The sequence below is a fragment of the Pseudochaenichthys georgianus genome, chromosome 18, assembly GCF_902827115.2.
Source record: "Pseudochaenichthys georgianus chromosome 18, fPseGeo1.2, whole genome shotgun sequence".
Lineage (NCBI taxonomy): Eukaryota > Metazoa > Chordata > Actinopteri > Perciformes > Channichthyidae > Pseudochaenichthys > Pseudochaenichthys georgianus.
Window position 1 is genome coordinate 4692375 of NC_047520.1, and position 21963 is coordinate 4714337.

Below are 21963 nucleotides of genomic sequence, written 5' to 3' on the forward strand. Positions count from 1 at the left end.
GAATATCTTAATATATTGAGTGTTGTGCTTTCAATTCAAAGCTCCATCTCATTGCAGCAACCTCTCAACTTAGATGTCTAACCTCCCTGATAATGCATCAGTGGAAGACACATGGAGCGAGAAACAAAGACGTGGAGAAGCTCCCATTTATTCAAATGTCAAGAAGTGCTACTTTGATACTAGCGAACCCATTTGCATTACCGTATTCAAAACTCTCCTGCTTCATCTCAAACTGGCAAAGGTGGCTCGAGTTGTATCAGATAGAGATTCACTGGACTCTGTCCCTTAAAGGATCTTGGCACATAAAGAAATACAACATCAGTCATATAACCCTTAATAATAATAAATGATCCCTAACCCTACAGTGTATGTCATCTCTCTTTATACCTCAAGACATGTTGAATAAGGGAATTAAATACTTAACTTGATCATCAGCAGACAGAAACATTTAAGAGACTCATGATGATAAAATGATTTAACAGATGAGAAGTAAAAACAGTGAAAACTAAATGTTTATGTTACATGAAATATAGATATGTGGTGAAATGAAACCTGCTACATTTACTTTTAGAGGAAAATACATTAACACATTGATAAGGATACCTAGAGACAGAAATATGTGTCTCTTTCTTTTCTCATGGTCTCTCCTGGTGTTTTTACTGAAGCTTAATGTGCAGATTTTAAATAACCTCTACATTAATGAAGCAGTGGCCAGTCATATACTGTGAGCATAGCACCTGTGATTATTGTAATAAGATCTGGATGGACAATATCTGATTATAAGTGCAATTTTGTGAGAAATGTCCAATTGGGCATTATGTTAATAAAAAGGCCTAATAGCACAGGACTTATACACAATGGGTTCTGTAGTAATGATAGACAGTAAATGAAGAAAGTCTGCCATCAAGTGTTGACCATAGATGTCACAGGTGCCACAGATGGAAACCCAAGCAGTACTTATTGTGTGTGAGGAAATACCAGGTGTGTATGTCACATGGTGAAGTATTTTAATATATTGCTTGGTTTTCGTGTGTTTCATACTTTTTATTATGATTTTATTGTGTGCTTTTATTCTGAAGTGTTTGCACTGTTGACGTTTATCTGGTTTTACTTTTAAGCATGCTTTAAAAAAAAAAAGTTTTAACCTACTTCCACCATGATGACTGGGACCAGGGACGTGCACGTACGGGCTAATGTTGCCCGGGCACCGGCCCATTTTCCCTCTTTGGCTGACCTGCCCCTCTGGAGAGAGCGAACGTCTTTTTTTCTCTGTTGTGGCCGAATCAACATATTAAGCCCACAATTAGTATTGTAGCGTCTCCCTGAAATAAAACACACCTTGTCAGCGCTGTCATCTGCCACCAGTCACGTGACTTTGTTTACAATCTGACAGCTGGAAGCAAAGGAAAGCCCTCCGGCAGCCGGCCTCATATCGCTATGGTGATCATACCAAATGCCTGCCTGGCTTTGGTGGCCAATCCCCGGCTCAATCTGTCCCCAGAAATGTCACCGTTTTTAAATATGCTTTATAAACACATAGCAAGGTGAAATAAAATTGTAACAAAGTTGATGTTTCAATGGCCTGGTGCACAGACATTTGGAGGGGCTATATTATTATCAGTATGTCTGCACAGCAGTTACAATGGTCAAACTACATTGAAACAGAATTGTCCCCATATTTTCTTTAATAGTTATAACATTACATATTTTAATGATAAAAAACTAAAAATTTCCCTTATTTTCATTTTAAAAATCAAGTCACTGAATGCAAGTAGTCGCCTTAGCTTATTTTGTTATGAGACGATGATGTGAATTACTGTTCAAATTAGTTAACTCACAATCATTGATTTTAATCTTTGATACTACAATGACAAACTATGATGTTAAAACTTTCGAGGCTGTCTGAATGAATGCATATGTTTATGGGTTTGGTTAATATCAATCAATCAATCAATCAATCAATGTTTATTTATATAGCCCAATATCACAAATGTTACATTTGTCTCAGTGGTCTTCACAGTGTGTACAGAATATCAGTATGACAATACGACACCCTCTGTCCTTAGACCCTCACATCGTACAAGGAAAAACTTCCAAAGAAAACCCAGTTTAAAGGGAAAAATGGGAGAAACCTCAGGGAGAGCAACAGAGGAGGGATCCCTCTCCCAGGACGGACAGACGTGCAATAGATGCCGTGTGTAAATTGAAAAGATAATACATTTGCAACATAGGTAGTCCAAATGTTTGGAAATGCATGTGTGTATAATAGGAAGATGAATCCACGAGGATATCCATCCAGGACCTATGATCCAGGACCACAGCCACGACTCAAGATCCAGCGCTCGCGATCCAGGACACAGGACCGCAGGATCATCCATGACTCCGGATCCCAGCGTATATAGACACCAAAAAGAAAAGACATTTGGGGAAGCTGGGTTAATCGGAACATGAGTGTACACGGGTATAGACAGAGAGAAGGAAGAAGTAAGATGTCCCCCGACAAACTAAGCCTATATCAGCAAAACTAGGGGCTGAATCTAATCAGCCCTAACTATAAGCTTTATCAAAAAGGAAGGTCTTAAGCGCACTCTTAAAAACGGATAGGGTGTCTGCCGCCCGAACACAAACTGGAAGCTGATTCCACAAATGTGGAGCTTGATAAGAAAAGGCTCTGGCTCCCATTGTACTTTTAAAGATTCTAGGAACAACCAACAACCCTGCATTCTTGGAACGCAATGCCCTAGTAGGACAGTAGGGTATAATGAGTTCTTTAAGGTAAGATGGCGCCTGCCCATTAAGGGCTTTGTAGGCGAGAAGAAGAATTTTAAATTCTATCCTGTGTTCTATAGGGAGCCAGTGTAAGGCAGCCAGAACAGGAGTAATGTGGTCCCTTTTCCTAACTCTGGTTAGTACACGAGCCGCAGCATTTTGAATCAGCTGAAGCGACTTGATTGACTTCTTGGTACTCCCTGATAATAAAGAGTTACAATAATCCAGCCTAGAAGTAACAAATGCATGGACTAGTTTCTCTGCATCGTTTTGAGGCAAGATATGCCTGATTTTTGCAATGTTACGTAGATGGAAGTAGGCGGTCCTTGAAATTGATTTTATGTGGGCGTTAAAGGATAAATCCTGATCAAATATAACACCAAGATTCCTTACAGTCTCACTGGAGGCCAAATTAATGCCATCCATAGTTAGTATGTCTTTAGATAATTTGTTTCGTAGATTCTTCGGGCCAAGTACAATAACTTCAGTTTTGGTCGTGTTTAACATCAAAAAGTTTAAGGTCATCCACGTTTTTAAGTCCTTAAGGCAGTCTTGAATTTTATTTAGATGATTCATTTCATCAGGCTTGATTGATAAATATAGTTGAGTATCATCCGCATAACAATGAAAGTTTACAGAATGATTCCTTATAATATTGCCTAACGGAAGCATATATAATGTGAACAAAATAGGTCCGAGCACTGAGCCCTGTGGCACTCCATGGCTAACTTTGGTTTGCGTGGAAGATTCATCGTTAACACGTACAAACTGAGAGCGTTCAGATAGATACGACCTAAACCAGCCTAAAGCAGTTCCCTGTATGCCAACTAAGTGCTCTAGTCTTTTCAATAGGATATCATGGTCGATAGTATCAAATGCAGCACTAAGATCGAGCAAAACAAGAATAGAGACAAGTCCCTTGTCTGAGGCTATTAGAATATCATTTGTGACTTTAACCAGAGCTGTCTCTGTGCTATGATGTGTTCTAAAGCCAGACTGAAAATCTTCAAATAAATCATTGTTTTTTAAGTAATCACACAACTGTTTTGCGACCGCTTTCTCAAGAATTTTTGAGAGGAACGGAAGATTAGAAATAGGTCTATAGTTGGCTAAAACCTCTGGATCGAGGTTGTGCTTTTTAAGAAGCGGTTTTATCACTGCTACTTTGAATGATTGTGGAACATAGCCTGATAATAAAGACATATTCATAATATTTAATAAAGAAGTGCTAATTAATGGAAAAACTTCCTTCAACAGCTTAGTTGGAATTGGGTCTAACATACACGTTGATGGTTTAGAAGAGAGAATCATTGAATGTAATTGTTCAAGGTTAATGGCTGAAAAGCATTCTAGTTTACTATCTAGTGTAATATTAGAACTTACGATTCCGGGAGCTGTTGATAACACTATACTGGTCGAAGGCAAGAGGTCATTAATTTTGTTTCTAAGAGTAACAATTTTATCGTTAAAAAAGCACATAAAATCATTACTACTGAGTGCTAAGGGAATAGAAGGCTCAATCGAGCTGTGGCTCTCTGTCAGCCTGGCTACAGTGCTGAAAAGAAATCTTGCATTATTCTTATTCTCATCTATTAATGAAGAGTAGTAGGCTGCTCTCGCTTTACGCAGTGCTTTCTTATATTCATTGAGAGTAATATGCCAAATTAAACGAGATTCTTCAAGTTTAGTGGAACGCCATATCCTTTCAAGTTGTCTAGACTTTTGCTTTATTTTGCGGGTTTCGGCATTATGCCATGGAGCTAATCTATGTTGTTTTATTTTCTTCTTTTTCAAAGGAGCAACATAATCTAATTTTATTCGCAGCGCATCTATAGCACTATCAACAACATGATCAATTTGGGGTGGTGTACATTTTGTATAAGTTTCCTCCCCTACATGCAGACATGCTATCAAGTTAAGTATTGGTTGAATCTCTTCCTTAAATGTGGCTATAGCACTAACAGATAGGTTTCTGCTGCAAGAGCTTTTGACTAATGCTTTGTAGTCTAGTAACAGTACTTCAAAAGTTACTAAGAAATGGTCGGATAAAGCAGGATTATGCGGTTCGACTAATAGTTGCTCAATTTCAATACCATAAGTCAGAACAAGGTCGAGAGTGTGATTATAACAGTGGGTTGGTTTATTTACACTCTGACAGAAACCAACAGAATCTAATATAGAGTTAAATGCAACAGTAAGGCTATTTTTATCATCGTCAACATGAATATTAAAGTCACCTACGATAATTACTTTGTCTGTTTTAAGAACCAAAGTTGATAAAAACTCAGAGAATTCTGATAAGAATTCTGAATAAGGACCTGGTGCACGATACACTGTAACAAATAAGATTGGCTGCAAAGTTTTCCAGGTCGGATGCGTAAGACTAAAAACGAGGCTTTCAAAAGAGGTATAATTACATTTTGGTTTAGTATTGATAAGTAAACTTGAGTCAAAGATTGCTGCAACTCCACCTCCTCGGCCCGTGCCTCGAGCAATATGAGTGTTGACATGGCTGGGTGGAGTGGCCTCATTTATGCTGACATATTCTTCATGTCTCAACCAAGTTTCAGTGAGACAGCATATATCAATATTATAATCTGATATTAAATCATTTACCAATATTGCTTTAGATGCTAGAGATCTTATGTTTAAGAGACCACATTTAATCTTCCTGTTTTGTTGCACTGTAGTAGTTGTTACATTTACTTTTATTAGGTTATTATGTATGACACCTCTATTAGGTTTTACATTAAATTGTCCTTGGGCAGACACACACACCGCTAATATTGGGTATTTTATTGGGTTCGGGATTCCTATGGGTGACTGCCTAGGAGAGAGCGCAGAGAAGCGTGTAAGACTGCGACTCTGCCTCCTGGTCTCAACTCCAGTTTGTCATGGATTACGTCCACAAAGCCCTGAAATGTTTGCCGAAATGAGATCTGCACCTTTCAAAGTAGGGTGAGTGCCGTCTCTCTTAATCAGACCAGGTTTTCCCCAGAAGGCTGTCCAATTATTTACGAAGCCCACATTGTTTGCTGGGCACCACCAAGACAACCAGCGCTGAAATGATGACATGCGGCTATACATGTCATCATTGATCAGATTGGGGAGGGGACCAGAGAAGATTACGGTGTCCGACATTGTTTTAGCATAACTACACACCGACTCCACATTAAGTTTGGTGCATTCTGATTGGCGTAAACGAACATCATTACCACCGACGTGAATAACAATCCTACTGTATTTACGTTTATCTTTAGCCAGCAGTTTAAGATGCGCCTCAACGTCGCCCGCTCTGGCCCCCGGAATGCATGTGACTGTGGAGGCTTCGGTCTCTAAATTCACGTGTCTCATAATAGAGCTACCAATAACCAGAGTTGGCTTCTCAGCGGGTGTCTCGCTGAGTGGGGAATATCTGTTAGATACGTGAACGGGTTGGTGGGGACCTGCGGGTTTCGCGTTATGCCCCTTCTGAACAGTCACCCAGCCTCCCTGCTGCTCGGGAGTTGCCGGGGGACGGCTAAGAGGAGCTACATTTTGCCGGTCCGCACATGCTAACATGGGCTTTACTTTAACTGAGTTACTTTCTAAGATGCGGAGCCGGGCTTCTATGGCTATGATTCCCGCCTCCAACCTAACAACTATACTACATTTAACACATGTATCCTTACCAGTAAGGGAGGCCGGGAAGTAACCAAACATGAGACAGGAAGAGCAGGAAATAGCACCAGAAGGTGGGGAAAGAGCCATGGCTAGCTATCAAGCTAAAGTAGCTACCGTTAGCAAACCCGAAAAGAGTGTAGGCAACTGTGGAGTTACAGTCGCTAAGAGAAGGAGAGTTGTGAGTGCTTAAGCTGTAGTAACGTGTGATTACAACGTCAGGCAGTTGCCGTGATCAAGAGTTTTAAAACGATCGATTAAGTTTAAGTTAATAAGCTATCAGCAACAGAACAGGCACACGGGATACCCGGAGATGAAAACAACAACAACCGGAAGTTACAACGTGCAACGTGCTCACTGCAATAGGTTCCTCCTTCCGCTCACTCCAAAGAATAAAGACAAAGGAAAATATACGTATTCTGTTCCTGGAGCTTAGCGTCGATCTCGTGTTCTTCTTGTTGCAGGTTTCCTAAATAATGTTGCTGGGATTATTGAAATGTATTGTGGTATGGTGAAAGATTAGTGGTATAAGACCAAAATAAGCTAATAGTAGAGTTAATATTAGACTTGCTATTACTGTGATTTGTGTCACATAGATAACAGGCGCTGTGGAGATGCACTTGTGTACGACACGTGTTGTTTTAGGGTTATAGACATGTTATATAGGTACATCTGGAGTATATAGTGCGAATACAACTCAACACAAACAACCAGCAGTTGTGAAACCTTGTTTGAACTCTTTTAAACTCATGGGCTCATTGTGTTTAGTGATCCGACCGCATTACTATGTGTTACTTTCACACTGAATGACGTAGCTAAGCACGCTTGAGCCTGATGAAGATAAACAGTGAGGATACTTCCTCTTTAGAAACTATTTAAGCAGCCGAGGATTCAATCGTCCAGCTGACTGATCGAAGTGGGACACTCTGCTCGCTCGCCTGCAAACACGTAAGTACACTGTAAAATATTTGACTGTAAAATTACAGTAAATTACTGGCTACTAGTTGCATGGATTTCACAGTAATTGACTGTAAATATTTCACAGTAATTGACTGTAGATATTTTACAGTAAATTACAATAAAAGTACAACTACATACTGTGACTTTGCAGTTGCCATGCCCATGGAATTACTGTGATATAGCAGTACAGAGCTGTAGTATTATGGTACCTTGATGTACATCAATTACAGTAATTACCTCTATTTTCACACTATTACTGTAGAAGTAATGCAACACAGTAGCCAGTAATTTACTGTAAATATAAAAATGTAAATAATACGATAATATATTGTAAATCTGACTAGTTAACTGGGATAACTACACAATTCAATCAGCTCAATCAACAAAGAAAAACAAAGAAAATGCCCCTTTTAACTTTGTATTACTCCATTGAAGTGCAAAGTGCATTTCACAGTGTCTTGGACATGTTGTTACGGCCCCAACCTCTACTCCGCGGTAGTGGCTCGTGCTGAGACCCGCAACATGAAAGAATACACACAATAACCGGTACTTGGTAACGAGCATTTATTGATAATCACCCGTTTGCTCACACAAGCGAAACGGGAAACAAAAAGAGGTCTGGAGGACTGGCCAAAAGGAACAAACAGCCAGAAATCAATTATAAACCCTATGGGAAACAAAATAAAGCTGCGAAAACTGGACTACCAGGTCCTCCAGGCTAAACATAAACACACCTGCAAAAATATGGCCTACAGCTCAAAATGGCAAAGAGGTATTCTAAGGAGAGTGTCTCCCGGCGTTAGGACAGGCGAGACATCCTTCTCCTCCAGCTTCTCTTTATATATACACACGGCTAAGTGGAATTTGGAACACCTGGGCAGAGGCGGAGCCAGGGGCAGACCAGGTGCACCTGGGCAGAGGCGGAGCCAGGGGCAGACCAGGTGCACCTGGGCAGAGGCGGAGCTAGGGGCAGACCAGGTGCACCTGGGCAGAGGCGGAGCTAGGGGCAGACCAGGTGCACCTGCAGCAGGGAGACCGAAAGAAAACAAGGAGGGGAGCACTTAACATGTCTACAGACATCCACTCGAAGTCAACAAGTTTTCTGAAGAATGTGCTGACATGGGGGTTTAAATTGCCATGCCTCTTTTTGGCTTTCGAGCCCGTCTCAGGGTTAATGCCCAGGAAGCACCTGAAAACAATAAGCCAAGACAACCATTTCAATTTTACATAGATTTATATGTTGCATCGTTTATTTTAAGGCACATGCAGCGGTGCCCCTTTCAATTTAAGTAAAACCTGCACCAAAGAAAGAAATTCGTATTTAAAGCCAAGCAAGAGCGATGAAAGCAAGAAAATCACTTAATTTGTTGTGTTATCACAGAGGATGGTCTGAATACAGTATTTTACTGTGAAATAATACAGTAACATGTTGTGAAATCCTGGTAATCATTTATCCTGTACATTCACAGTAATTAACTGTGCCTGCATTGATATCACTGTGAAATTCAAAATGACAGTATTATATTGTGAACATTACAGGTAAAGACTGTAAAGTGGTAAAATAGTAATTTATTGTAAAATATTACTGCTAAATATTGTGAAATCATGGTAATATGTTACAGTGTGTGATTGACCAGAGTCTTATTGATAAAGGCATCTGCGAGGATGAATGGAGGATCCGACACGCTTCGGAGGCTTTTCTGCACAATCTCAAAAACTGCAGACGCCTCAAGGAGAGACTTGAAAATATCCTTACCGTGTCAAAAACAGCATACACATGAATATTTTGACTGAAGTGAAAAAACTCCATCATGATATTTCCAGTAATCTGGGGAATTCTAAGCTGGAGACGGTCCTGGGGATGTTACAATCAGTATAACTATTGATTTTGGGGTGTGAAAAAAAAAAAAATGTAAATAGGAAATAAAAAAGATTATTTAAAAAAGTGTTTTTTACATTTAAAAACTGTTGTCTTCATTATAGCAAGGGGAGCGTGTCTGATATATGTGTATTACAGTCCTTCACATGCACTGTTGTCTAACAGAGATGTATAATGAAGAGAGTAAACAAATGACTGTGTATGCAGTTAAAGATTTAAGACACAGTAATTTATCCACAGTAATTTATCCTATGCATTTTTACAGTTGAACTCCTACCCCCCTTATAAACCAAAATAACAATAGCTCTTAAAGAACTTTTTAGAAAGAGTCACACAGCGAGGGACATTATACTGGTGAAACTTTTTAGAAAGAGTCACACAGCGAGGGACATTATACTGGTGAAACTTTTTAGAAAGAGTCAAACAGCGAGGGACATTATACTGGTGAAACTTTTTAGAAAGAGTCACACAGCGAGGGACATTATACTGGTGAAACTTTTTAGAAAGAGTCACACAGCGAGGGACATTATACTGGTGAAACTTTTTAGAAAGAGTCACACAGCGAGGGACATTATACTGGTGAAACTTTTTAGAAAGAGTCACACAGGGAGGGACATTATACTGGTGAAACTTTTTAGAAAGAGTCAAACAGCGAGGGACATTATACTGGTGAAACTTTTTAGAAAGAGTCACACAGCGAGGGACATTATACTGGTGAAACTTTTTAGAAAGAGTCACACAGCGAGGGACATTATACTGGTGAAACTTTTTAGAAAGAGTCACACAGCGAGGGACATTATACTGGTGAAACTTTTTAGAAAGAGTCACACAGCGAGGGACATTATACTGGTGAAACTTTTTAGAAAGAGTCACACAGCGAGGGACATTATACTGGTGAAACTTTTTAGAAAGAGTCAAACAGCGAGGGACATTATACTGGTGAAACTTTTTAGAAAGAGTCATACAGCGAGGGACATTATACTGGTGAAACTTTTTAGAAAGAGTCACACAGCGAGGGACATTATACTGATGAAAGAAACTCTCAATTCTACAGATAACTCCCCCCACTCAACGCAATAAGTCCCACCCCACTCAGCAAATCATCCAAAACTAAGGACCCCACTAAGACGACCATTGAAAACTAGCCATGGATCTGAGAAAAACCAAGTCTGATGTAGCCTACCCTTATTATCAGCAGGATAACGGATATGGGCTTAATGACTGGATGTTACAAAGTAGGGGAGAGGATGTTCCCGAAGAAGAGCTCTCCTCTATATCATATCCATGTAAGGTCTTTAGGACAAAAGAGGACTATGATAACATGACATATGAATTTCCTGACATGTGCAACCTCCTGAGAGAGTTTGGTGCAGTAAGTGAGAAATTAAGAGTTATGGAGACCAGGATGGAAGATAGTGAAACGAGGCTGAAGGACACTGAAACGAGACTGATGGACACTGAAAACCAGACTCTTGGACTGATGAACAAAGGTAAAGTGAAACTGTTGTTCTGATTCATTTAAAGACCTCTCGGTAGAATTATGTTCGGATTATCCAATGGAAAATTGTTGAAATGCTACGCTAAATGTAAATGATAATGAGATTATAATGTGTCTTTGTACAGTCAATAGTTATATGTAGAGAGAGCTATGCATGGCGGTGTAACAGATAATCTGGAACTAGAAAAAAGGATCTGTAAAATGCAATTTAAAAAATAAAGAAAATACAGTGTGCAAGAGTTAGGGTTAGAGGTCATATCAAGTAAAGATAAGTGGTAGAATGTAAACAAGTACATTTTCTATTGCATAGTACTTAATTTAACCTTTTGAGGAATGTTATGCTTTTTAGTCGAAGCAGTTGACAGCTAAAGCTACTTCCAAAATGTGGATTTTGCATACAACACATGAAATTCATCTGTGTGGTTGCAAGCTTATTATGTTTGTCTGATAATTATAAGATCCTGTTCAGGAGGATTTAAAAGCGAGTGAACTGGTCTGTATAGGATCTCCTACTCTAAACAACAAACAGTGCTTGTTATAATGACCGATGGAAACACAGATTAAAGTAGTTTGAAGTTAAAAAATGGGTTTTTTCGGATGCTATTCTGCTCTTGCTAATGTTAGCTTAGTTAGTGTGTCTGTTAGCTTAAGATACACATGCCTGAAAACAGAAATTCTCCATTCAGTTAAAATGTATAGTTAGAAACGAACGAGATATAAAAAGTGTAATTTCAAAAATGTACCTGAAAACTGGAAGAGAGTCCATTTATGACAGCTTGCAGGAGCGACCATGCTGACTCATACCGAAAGGGGATAGCCTACAACCCGTTAGAAGAGACCGAAGTGAACAAACTGTTACTGATTATTCAAGGCTTAGGAAATTATTAAAATATCATTAAGGATAATGTAGGTACACACACTAATCATTTTAAAAGTTTAAATTCTAACTATTTAACACGTAAAACTGATCGTAGACTATCTCAGATGCCCAGGCCAAAACCCTAGATTTAAACCCTTTGGTAGTGTCGTTAAATATCATGTACACCTGAACTGATATTTACAGTGAGTGGTGCAAGTGGACCTATTATGCTATATTGGAAAATATATTGTAGGGCCATACCTATACAAAACATGTCTGTGAAGTGTTTTGCTTAAAATACCAAACAGTTCACCCATTGTAGCCATGCCTCATACTGCTCATACCCCTCTTTTGCAGCCTTGTTAGAGAAACACGGATTTTGGGTCCTTAGCTTAAAAAAAGAAAAGAAAGAGGAGGCGGAGCTAATGTCTGATCAGAATTCTACCGGAGATAAAGTTAAAGTCTGCTGTGATAAAACGCCATCCTGTTCTAAACCACATCAAGGATTATTTCGGAAACAGTATGGAGCTCAAATGCGTTTTCTCTTGGCGTTTTTCACAAGGTGAGTTCCTTTTTTTATTTCCTGCTTTTTAAACACAGTACAGGTTAGCTCTGAGTGTTAGCGAGGCTTGCTAATGTAAACAAAGACGAGATTACGTCCAAAACACGTCAGGCATTGTTTCTGATGGCAACTTTCTGTGGGTCCGCCGCCGATTTGACGTCATATCAGCAGCGAATCTGTATCCGCTCGTTGTACCACCGTTTTTCAAAGATTTTCGAACTTTACAAATATTTATGTATAAAATACATAAAAAAGTTAACTTTGCATGATAGGTCCCCTTTAACTTTTAGTGCACCGGTAACTATTCACTTCATATAACTACAACTGCTTCTTCACAGGAGAGATAATCAGAGGATGGGAGTTTTTCTCATTTTGTTTAGGATGTGGACTGAAATATGGAAGAATCACATCGCTGAACATGCACTCGGTAAACGTGTAGATGTGAGATTGAGCCATCACATCGTAGAAGGACACGAGACGTTCCTCGTAATCCACAAACACTCCGACCTTTTCAGGTTTCTCTTTCAGGGGGAGGCTGACTGGTGGTACTGTCAGGGCTGCGTACTTTTTGTCTTCGTAATGCATGACTACCCAGTAACCGTTATCCGAGTTCACCAAGAGTTTCCCCTTGCGATTTGCATTGCGTCGTGCCACACCCAGGTCCCACCCCGACTTGTTGGTGACCTCCACCTCCCAGTATGACTTCCCAGAAGTCAACCTGTTCAGCCCCAGGATGCTGCCCAACACGTCAAACCTCTGCGGAGCATCGGGTACTTTTTGGTCATTTCCTCCATCTCTAACTGTCTTTCCATCGGGGGAAAGCACAAGGCACTGGTGGGCTGTGGTTGGGTCCAGCTTTACATCCACTGTGGTTGAGGAGATAAATAGAAATATGGTCATCATGCACTTCATATGGATGACACAATCTACATGCTGATGCTTTTAACTTTAACTTGTTAAATTCAAGTATAACTACTTCATAAAGAAAGCAACTATGAAGAAGTCTTGAGAGGTTTTAAAGCTTTAAAATGTATAAATTCCACAATATTGCTCTACAAGTAGGACCAAATCATTGTTTAAGGTCCCAGCTTGTCCATACAGTAGCACAAGGTGGAGATTGTCCTCCCAAGAAAAAACACTCAGTTTTTTAAGAAAATGCATCTAGTGACTAAGTGGAGAGTTATGTGTTCAAAAAGTCTAACTTTAAGACTGCAAAGAGTTTGCTTGTTGAAAATGTTTTACCAAAAAAGGAGGGGTATGCTCCGTGGGTCAGACATGAAATGCTCTCAACAAACAAATGCTGATGAAACTGAATTCAACCATTCAACAGATCTGCTTAGTATCTAGGATATTATCACTCCTCTTGTGAGTGACTGGAGCTGTTTTCTTTCAAACCATGACCAGGTTTAATGTTTAATTTCTGGCATTTTCTCTTAATATTCTGGGTCACACACCTGCATATCTGGGAATCCTCTTGAGTTCTGTGGGAAGAGAAATCTTGTTACTATGATTTAAAAACATTACATTATATGCAATATGCAATGAATAGGTCTTTGCTTTAAATGTAACGCCTGTAGAATAAGAAAAACATCTTCATTCAGATTCGTTCCCTACGATTCCTGTTTTATTATTTGCGAAACTCAAAGAACGCAATGGTGCTTGAGTTTTCACATTTTAACGTCAAGAACATACCAACAGAAGAGAGTTTTTCCAGTTGCTGGTGAATTTGTTCCATCATGCTCGATGTGGTAGCTCTCAGTGACCCAAAGGAGAAGGAAGTGTCAATAGTTAAATGTTTCCAATCTCGAGATTCATCCAGGCCTGTTTTAGGAAGACCCTGTGGGATAAACGTCACATTCTCAGTAAACCTTTTAGTGTCCCCTGGATCTGGATATTGTCCGTGCATACTGACATCTAGCATTATGGAGGCCAGATGACTTGTTTAATGATAGAAAAATGCCAAAGGTTTGGATGTCTTACCTGCAAGTCGGCATTTTTGTCCAACTCATCAATAGTCTTCCTGATTTTGTCAATTTCATTCTGCAGCTTCTTGACCTGATCTTTTCCTTCTCTACTCACTCTCTGTCTCCTAAAATTACATATAGTAACAATAGGCAGTTCCATTTATTGATGACCTTAACATTGGTGCAGTTAATGTCATAAATCACTGCGATATTTACTGAGCCACCCACCTCTCCTCCAGAGGTTGAAGGGCCTCCTGCCGAGAGTCCTCCACGACTCTCATCACTTCTGAGAAAACGCTGTTGATCTCCAGACATTCGGCATCCAAGCCGCCCTGAAAAGAGTAACGGATGATGAGTTGAAAAAAACCTTATTTAAAGGAGAAAATGTAAATAATCTGCTCCGGCTCACCTTGCAGGCTTTTACAGATGATGTGACTTCAGAAATCTTCTGTTCTCTTGTCTGAATTTTCTGCTGTAAATCAGCCCTTATCATGTCCTGCCTCATCTGGAGTAAAGACACAAAGTACTTTTATTAGAATGCCATATAAGGCCAATACAAGCTGAGGGGAGCATAACTTCCATTTAAACCCATCCAAAGCTCATGGGACAATAACTTAAAACAACAAATATGCACCTCGTTAGCCTAATAGCATAATAGCATAAGTCATTTTTTGGCCAAATTGTGATATCTGCCTAACTTTACTCTCCTTCCACTGCTGCATCACCCTGCCTTATTGCCTATGTCCTCAGCCTATCAGAATGCATTTTAGAGTCCAAAATCACTATCTGCCTAAGTCATCTCTTTGACTTAGGCATTTTTGACGCGACATACAAAGATGGCGGACCGCATGAGACAGAGGGCTCTGCTGACCACAAGTGAAGCATTAGCTCTTCTTTTTGATTCATCTGGTGAGCTAGTTCATATTTCTTCAACTTTCTAGACACTAAATGTACTTTCAGTCAATCAAAGGGATTAGGAACTGTGTGTTTAAACTTTTAATCACATTTCTGCGACAAGGTATGGATGCTTCAGGGTCAGGAAATGAACTTGATACAAATTTAGAGAAGGACTCAGAGAAGGATTTAGATGACAGTAGATGTGAGAAAGAAGGAAATGACAGACACCGGGCAACGGATTGAAGAAGAAACAGCCGATGATGCCTCCAGAGCTGATTCTGATCCTGATTCATGGTCAGAAAGTGAACACGATGACTCTGTCTTGGATGAGGCCTATAGACCTAAGCAGTGTTGGGACTAACGCGTTACTGTATTTTTGGCAGTAACTAGTACTCTAACGCATTACTTTTTAAATTCAGTAACTCAGTTACCGTTACTTCATGCAGGGGCGCCGCCAGGGATTTTGGGCCCCATGAAAGGATATCACATTGGGCCCCACCACCAGGCACAGGCCACGCAAACCAAGCACAATTGCTGTAACCACACCTCCAGAACCCAACCGACTCATTTATGCTTTAAATAACTCTACCTGTAGGCTTGCATCTATCTTGTAGTTCAATACTAACTGCACACTATTTACTGACACTGAGCTGTGAAAATATAACACTGTGCAGACTGCAAATTCTGCTGCAGTAGAATTCATTCTTTGATATAACACTAACATTCCTGACAATAGTGTATATGCCTTTTTAATAACATTTTTGAATGGAACATTCATAAATCAAAATAAGTATAACTTAAATATACATGACCTCTTAAATTAAAATAAAGTGAACATTAACACCAATATTATCATTTATAACATATAACATAAGCAGCAGATTTTCTATTTAAATATACATACCAACTACAAAATAAGCAGGTATTAAAGTGTAAACGGACAACAAAACGGGAATGGAAATGAAAAGGCCTGATGGTGCTAAATCAGAGCAAAACTCTCTTGTCTTTCTCTCCTTTCTTTTCTTTTTTGAAAGCCTGACTTTGTTAGTGGTTGAGACATTATACACACGTAAGTACTCGCATCCCTGCCTCCCATGCTCTCACTCTGCTAGAAAATGCGGTGCCGCACAGCGTTTGGAGACAGGACCAAACCATTACATGTAAATAGAGGGGGGGTAATTGGATAATTAACTAATTAAAAAAAAGTGAAATGAATCGTAAGTTTAGTGAGTACATTATCAATAATGTTATATTAATGTTAATTATTGATGATTGATGAAAGGTTACTTAAACATTTTTTCTTAATGTTCTACAATTTTTGGGGCCCCTGTCAGTCACGGGCCCTTAGAATCATCCTAACTTTTCACCCCCTTATGGCGCCCCTGACTACATGGTGCGTTACTCCGTTACTGCGTTAGTTTTTTTATATAGTCAACAGCCAGGCGAACAGAGATGAGAACTGTACTTAAGTACAGTACTTGAGTAAATGTACTTAGATACTTCCTGTGTCACATGCGGAGACGGGCTGTGGGCGTGTTTGTGTTGGATTTTAACCAAGGGACTGCCAGGGGAAAGTCGATAAAGCCATTGCACGGTATGTTGTAGAACACATGCAGGCTATTGCTACAGTGGAGTCACCCGCTGTCAGGGAGCTAGTTAGCATGATAGCATGTCCGGGCGGCACACGGCATATGGAACGGAAAACTGTTTCCAACTACCTGGAGAAAGAATATACAAAAATGTAAAGCCAGCTAATATCGATGCAATCCAGATTGCATATAATGCATGTCAAGTTGATCAACAGATTGTACTATTCTCCAATGCAATAACAGTACTGAAATTAAGGCTATAAGGGCATTAATGGGAGCCCTTTTTTAAAGTAACTAAAACGTTACTTTTCACAGTAACGCATTACTTTTTGGTGTAAGTAATCAGTAAAGTAACTGAGTTACTTTTGAAATGAAGTAACTAGTAATGGTAACTAGTTACTGGTTTTCAGTAACTAGCACAACACTGGACCTAAGAAAGATGACCGCCCAGATGATGATAGTGATGCAGACACGGCTCAACATAGTGAAGAAGAGGCTGCACTTGAAGCTCCCGCTGTTAAACGTCATAAGCGTCCAAGGTCACATATGTGGTAGCGACAGGTGATAAAAGAGAAGCGCCTTAAGGGGGAGAGTTACAAGAACGCAACGGGACAGGAGAGACAGCCAAAGACCATGGGCCCACCCTGCACATCACAGCACTGCTTAAGGTTGGAGAAACGAAGTTGTGAACTGCTGAGTGAAGAAGAGAGAACGGATATCTTCAACAATTTCTGGTCCAAGCCCTCCTGGGAGACACGCAAGCTGTATATCCAGACTTTAGTGGAAAATGTGCCTATAAAGCAGAAGAAAGGTGGTGTTGCATCAAGGAGAAACACGTCCCTATCATACCACCTGCAACTGGCAGATAGATGTAAACTACCTGTGTGTAAGATTATTTTCTGTTCAACCCTTGGCATTGCCCCCAGAACCATCGGATCATGGTTAACTGTGGACATGAAAACCAAAACTGATCTGCCCAAACCCAAGATCAATAAGACTGGTCCACATATGCCCATATCAGATGCTGACCAGACCTTCCTGAAAGAATGGCAGTCTGGGCTGCCTACTGTTCCATCCCATTACTGCCGTCAGGCTCCCTCCTATCAGGAACAGACGCTTGTGGAGCCGGGAACAGTTCTAAGTGACCTTCACAAGGAATACCAGAAAGCTGCTGGTAAAAGTGGAGCACGTGTTGTGAGTGAGACATATTTCCGAAAAGTGTTCAGTGAGCAGAAATACTCTGTGTTCGTACCAAAAAAAGACCAGTGTGATGTATGTATCGGCGCCAAGGTGGGAAATATAGATCAGGATACCCTTAATACTCACATGAAATTAAAGGCTCAAGCTGAAAAAGCTAAGCATAAACAGGAATCCAGTGACAAGCTCTCAGTGTGGACAATGGACCTTCAGAGCGTTCTTCTGTGTCCCAAGACAAAAGCTAGCAAGATGTATTACAAAACTAAATTACAGATGCACAACTTTACTTGCTTCAACCTGGGTAACAAAGATGGGTATTGTTACGCCTGGGAGGAGCATGAGGGCTCCCTCAGCAGTGAGGTTTTTGCCCATCTGCAGTGCAAGCACTTTGAGTCAGTCCTACACGCCAACCGAAACATCGAAAAGATCATAGTCTGGTGTGATGGCTGCGGCTCTCAAAATCGATGTTGTACCATCACAACCTAGATGCGTACCTAGATCTGGCCATGAAGCATGGTGTCATAGAACAAGCATGGTGTCGTAGAACAAAAGTCTCTGGTTGCAGGGCACACACAAATGGAGTGCGACTCCATGCATAGCCTCATTGAACGGCGTTCCATCAAAGATACTCACACTCCACGTGATTACATTGTCATCTTTGAGACTGCACGTTTGCACCCATCCCCATACAAGGTGACCCAGCTAGTGACTTCATGAAGTTATCTGGGGCCGATGTCACCAACATTCGACCGGGCAGAAAAGTTGGCGACCCCACAGTCCATGACCTTCGGGCTCTCCAGTACTTGGCAGATGGTCGAATCCGGCACAAGTTGGATTTTGAGTCTGACTGGGAGGACCTACCTCAGTGACTCAGCATCCCCGAAGAACCGGTCCACTGGGTCCCACTCTTTCCGGCCCAATTGCCAATTACTCTCAGGAAATACAATGACGTGCAGGCAATGAAACCAGTACTACCAAGAGTGGCCCACCAGTACTACGACAACCTCCCTCATCAATAGAAAACGAGTTCACACAACACCTGAGTAGGATTTGATTAAGGTTAGACAGGTAACACAACTTGGTTATATTTGGGAAAGTAAAACTACTTTTCTATGTTATGTTTGTATTCATGTGTAAAAAAGTTGTGTAAGAAAAGTTGCTTAAGTCATGGCACATTCTGCCTAAGTCATTTTTATTTGTTATGCAATTGATGTTGTGTCTTTTTTTTGTGTGCAAATGTGTTCACACATCTGGTTGAACTTACTGTTACAAAATCAATAAAAAATACCAATGTGCTTGCTAAAAATTGTGTTTTTTCTTGTTTTCCAAAAACATTCAAATATGACTTGGGCAATTATGCTATTGGTGGCACTAGAAGATGGGAACTGGGAAACACCCATGGCCCAAGGATATAACATCTATTGACCAGAAATGTCTTCAATAGCAATTTGGCCAATGTATCTTGTCGATGTTTAAAAACTGGACCAGTAATCCTTGATATCATGGTATGAAAAGTGATGACTATGCTAAATTCTTTAAACAGGTATTCTTTGAAATGGCCAGTAGGGGGTGACAACAAAAGTTGGAAGCCTATGAGTTTGAAACAATTGAGCAACTGAGCAGCTCTCATATGAATACACGGCTCCAACACTGACTACTTTCACTTCTTATATACCAGATATGGATAGCATTACATCAAAAGTCAAAACTCTACCAAAGGATGTAGGATTCTTCCTATGGGCACCGTGGATATCAGTACCACATTTCACAGAGCTTCATTTGAGAGTAGTCGAAATATTTAAGACCAGACCATAGTGTTGAACCAACAGACCTAACAATAGGCAAACATGTCATACATAGAGCCACACTGCTAGTTTTGTCTAATTAAACATTGTATAATTTAAAGTTAAGTACCTTTTGTAGTTTTTGAGCCTCCCTCTCTTTCTCCATCTCCTTCTCCCTCTCCCTCTCTCTCCCTCTCTCTCTCTCTCTCTCCTTTAATTGGAAGGCAATTGAAGTTGTTGGAAGTTCCCTGTACAACTGCTCCACCTAAAGGAAAAAGGCACTTAGTACAAGCTAGACCCACATATAGTATACATTTCAGGCTGCAATGGATCTATTACAGAAGGTACATTTAAAAGCGTTACAACAAGGAATTCTCTAAAATCCATCAATCAGGTAGGATTGACTCTGCAGCGGGACATTAAAATAAAATGAGACTTGTTGTACCTGCTGTGCACCGAAATCGAGCGCTCTACGAACATTGTTGGTGTTTTGATGAGTTTTGCTGTGATGGGGGGGAGTCAAAGTTTTGTCTATTTTGATTGAAGGTCCACTGTCAGCATTTGTATACTTGTAACCTGTAAATCTAAATTGTTCACTCTCAGGGATACCCATTCCCTTCGGTGTGCATCCCATCTTCCCCTGGTGAATCCTCAGACCCTGGTAGGTGGTGACGTTGGACCATCCACAGTGGCATATCTGCATGCTCTTGTCTGATGTGCTGGTTATCTTTAGAGGTCACACACATAAACAAAGCACTTACTCCACATTTATAGAAGCAACAATTGCTTCTCAACATCTTCTGGAACAATGTAAAGCTAAGGTGACATGATAATTATTCTCACGGTCCATAATACAGTCATTCTTAATTGTGGTTTGAACAAAGACATCATGTTTGTCATTATTTGAACTAAAAGACTACGTTTATTTATTTGTTTTTATAATGTATAGGAACTCATAATCTATACATTTGTTAGAATGTACCTCCTTCCGGACTGGAGTAATCCAGCTATTGGATCCAATGTTGGAAGATGTAATGTAATTTGGAAATCTGATTTGTTCCCTCTCAGGGATACCCATTCCCCTCGGTGTGCATCCCATCTTCCCCTGGTGAATCCTCAGTCCCTGGTAGGTGGTGACTTTGGACCATCCGCAGTAGCAAACCTGCATGCTGGACATCTGTAGAGGTCACACACAGACATTAAAGGACGTGCTCCACATAGAAGCAACACATGCCACCCAAGATGTTCAGAGTTCACAGGAGGTCTCTGCTTTGTATTTATTCAAACTTATTTGCATTTTAGGCAAATCACCTTTTTCCTTAGATTGAAAGTAAATAAAGATTTCTGAATTGTTATGGAGACATTTGAAGAAGAAATTAAAACCCAATTTTAATACCTTAATTGTCACCAGATGAGTCCCCAAAAGTCATTGATGTGGTTAAAGATGTGTAGGACTGAGATTAGATAGTGATTAATCGCCCTCTAGAGGTACTCTACAGTACTTCGTGTTCAATTGACTAATACATGTAAAAAAAACATGTAAAAGTAATCTAAAATAGCGTAGATACAGCATATAAGGGATAATTATCTATTAGTATGGAGAGAGAGAGAGAGAGAGAGAGAGAGAGAGAGAGAGAGAGTCTGCAATGTATTATATGAATTAAAATGAATCTGTATTCTTGTAAAATAAATACAAATAAAAAGTTGTAAAAGTTATAACATCGTTTCAGATGTTGTGTTCGAGTTTCCTTTAGCTTTTTGTGTCTGCGTACACCCAAACATACACATCTCTGATGGAAATGTAAAGTATTCCAAAAGTATTCTAAAAGTAATCTGAATAGGCCTACGTTTCTGTTTTAAGACACGCAACTATTCGGAGTAGGCCGGTTAGTTTGTTTGCACGAATGTTATACAACCTCGACAGCGACTGTATGACTGTTTTGTTACGTTCTATTAAAATCCATTGCATTTTAAAATAATACAATTAATCAGATTAGCCGTCAAGCTGCATTTTACCTTGTCTCTCTCCTCGCGATTCTCTCAACGATCGGTCTTTCTGTCTCTCCTCCTATGTGTTCATTCTGAACAGTTTCAGTTTCGTTTCTGACCAAATAAAACTGACAGTTCTTTAAAATCTGCACACGATATCCTATTGAGTAACACCTATCGAAAAATCTCTTTTTCATTCCCTGTGAATCTAATACAATAAATCATTTGCTGTAGCAAAGAGCTAACACAAAAGTAATACATCTATAATGTTTTTCGGAATTTAAATATATATAATGTTCATTAGTAGCTACCCAGAGGTGGAAGAAGTATTCAGATTATTGAGTATTGACATAAGT

General features: G+C 39.9%; 1 protein-coding gene across 3 annotated transcripts; it reads right to left on the reverse strand.

Moving 5' to 3' along the window:
* Nucleotides 1–7936: 7936 nt before the first annotated feature.
* On the reverse strand, nucleotides 7937–21697 carry LOC117463495 (E3 ubiquitin-protein ligase TRIM21-like). Of its 3 annotated transcripts, none has more exons than XR_011644973.1 (11): nucleotides 21635–21697; nucleotides 20601–20795; nucleotides 20064–20345; nucleotides 19749–19883; nucleotides 14561–14656; nucleotides 14380–14483; nucleotides 14168–14276; nucleotides 13880–14024; nucleotides 13642–13668; nucleotides 11510–13053; nucleotides 7937–8578 (listed from the first exon to the last, which is right to left on the reverse strand). XR_011644973.1 is itself a non-coding variant. In XM_034105755.2 (10 exons), exons 2-10 carry the CDS (start codon nucleotides 20793–20795, stop codon nucleotides 12506–12508), a joined length of 1641 nt encoding a protein of 546 aa, XP_033961646.1. In that variant the 5' UTR covers nucleotides 21635–21697; the 3' UTR covers nucleotides 7937–12505. The 3 variants fall into 3 exon arrangements, 1 of the variants encoding a protein (XP_033961646.1); XR_011644974.1 differs by having other exon boundaries at nucleotides 7937–8262; nucleotides 8337–13053; XM_034105755.2 differs by having other exon boundaries at nucleotides 7937–13053.
* Nucleotides 21698–21963: the final 266 nt, after the last annotated feature.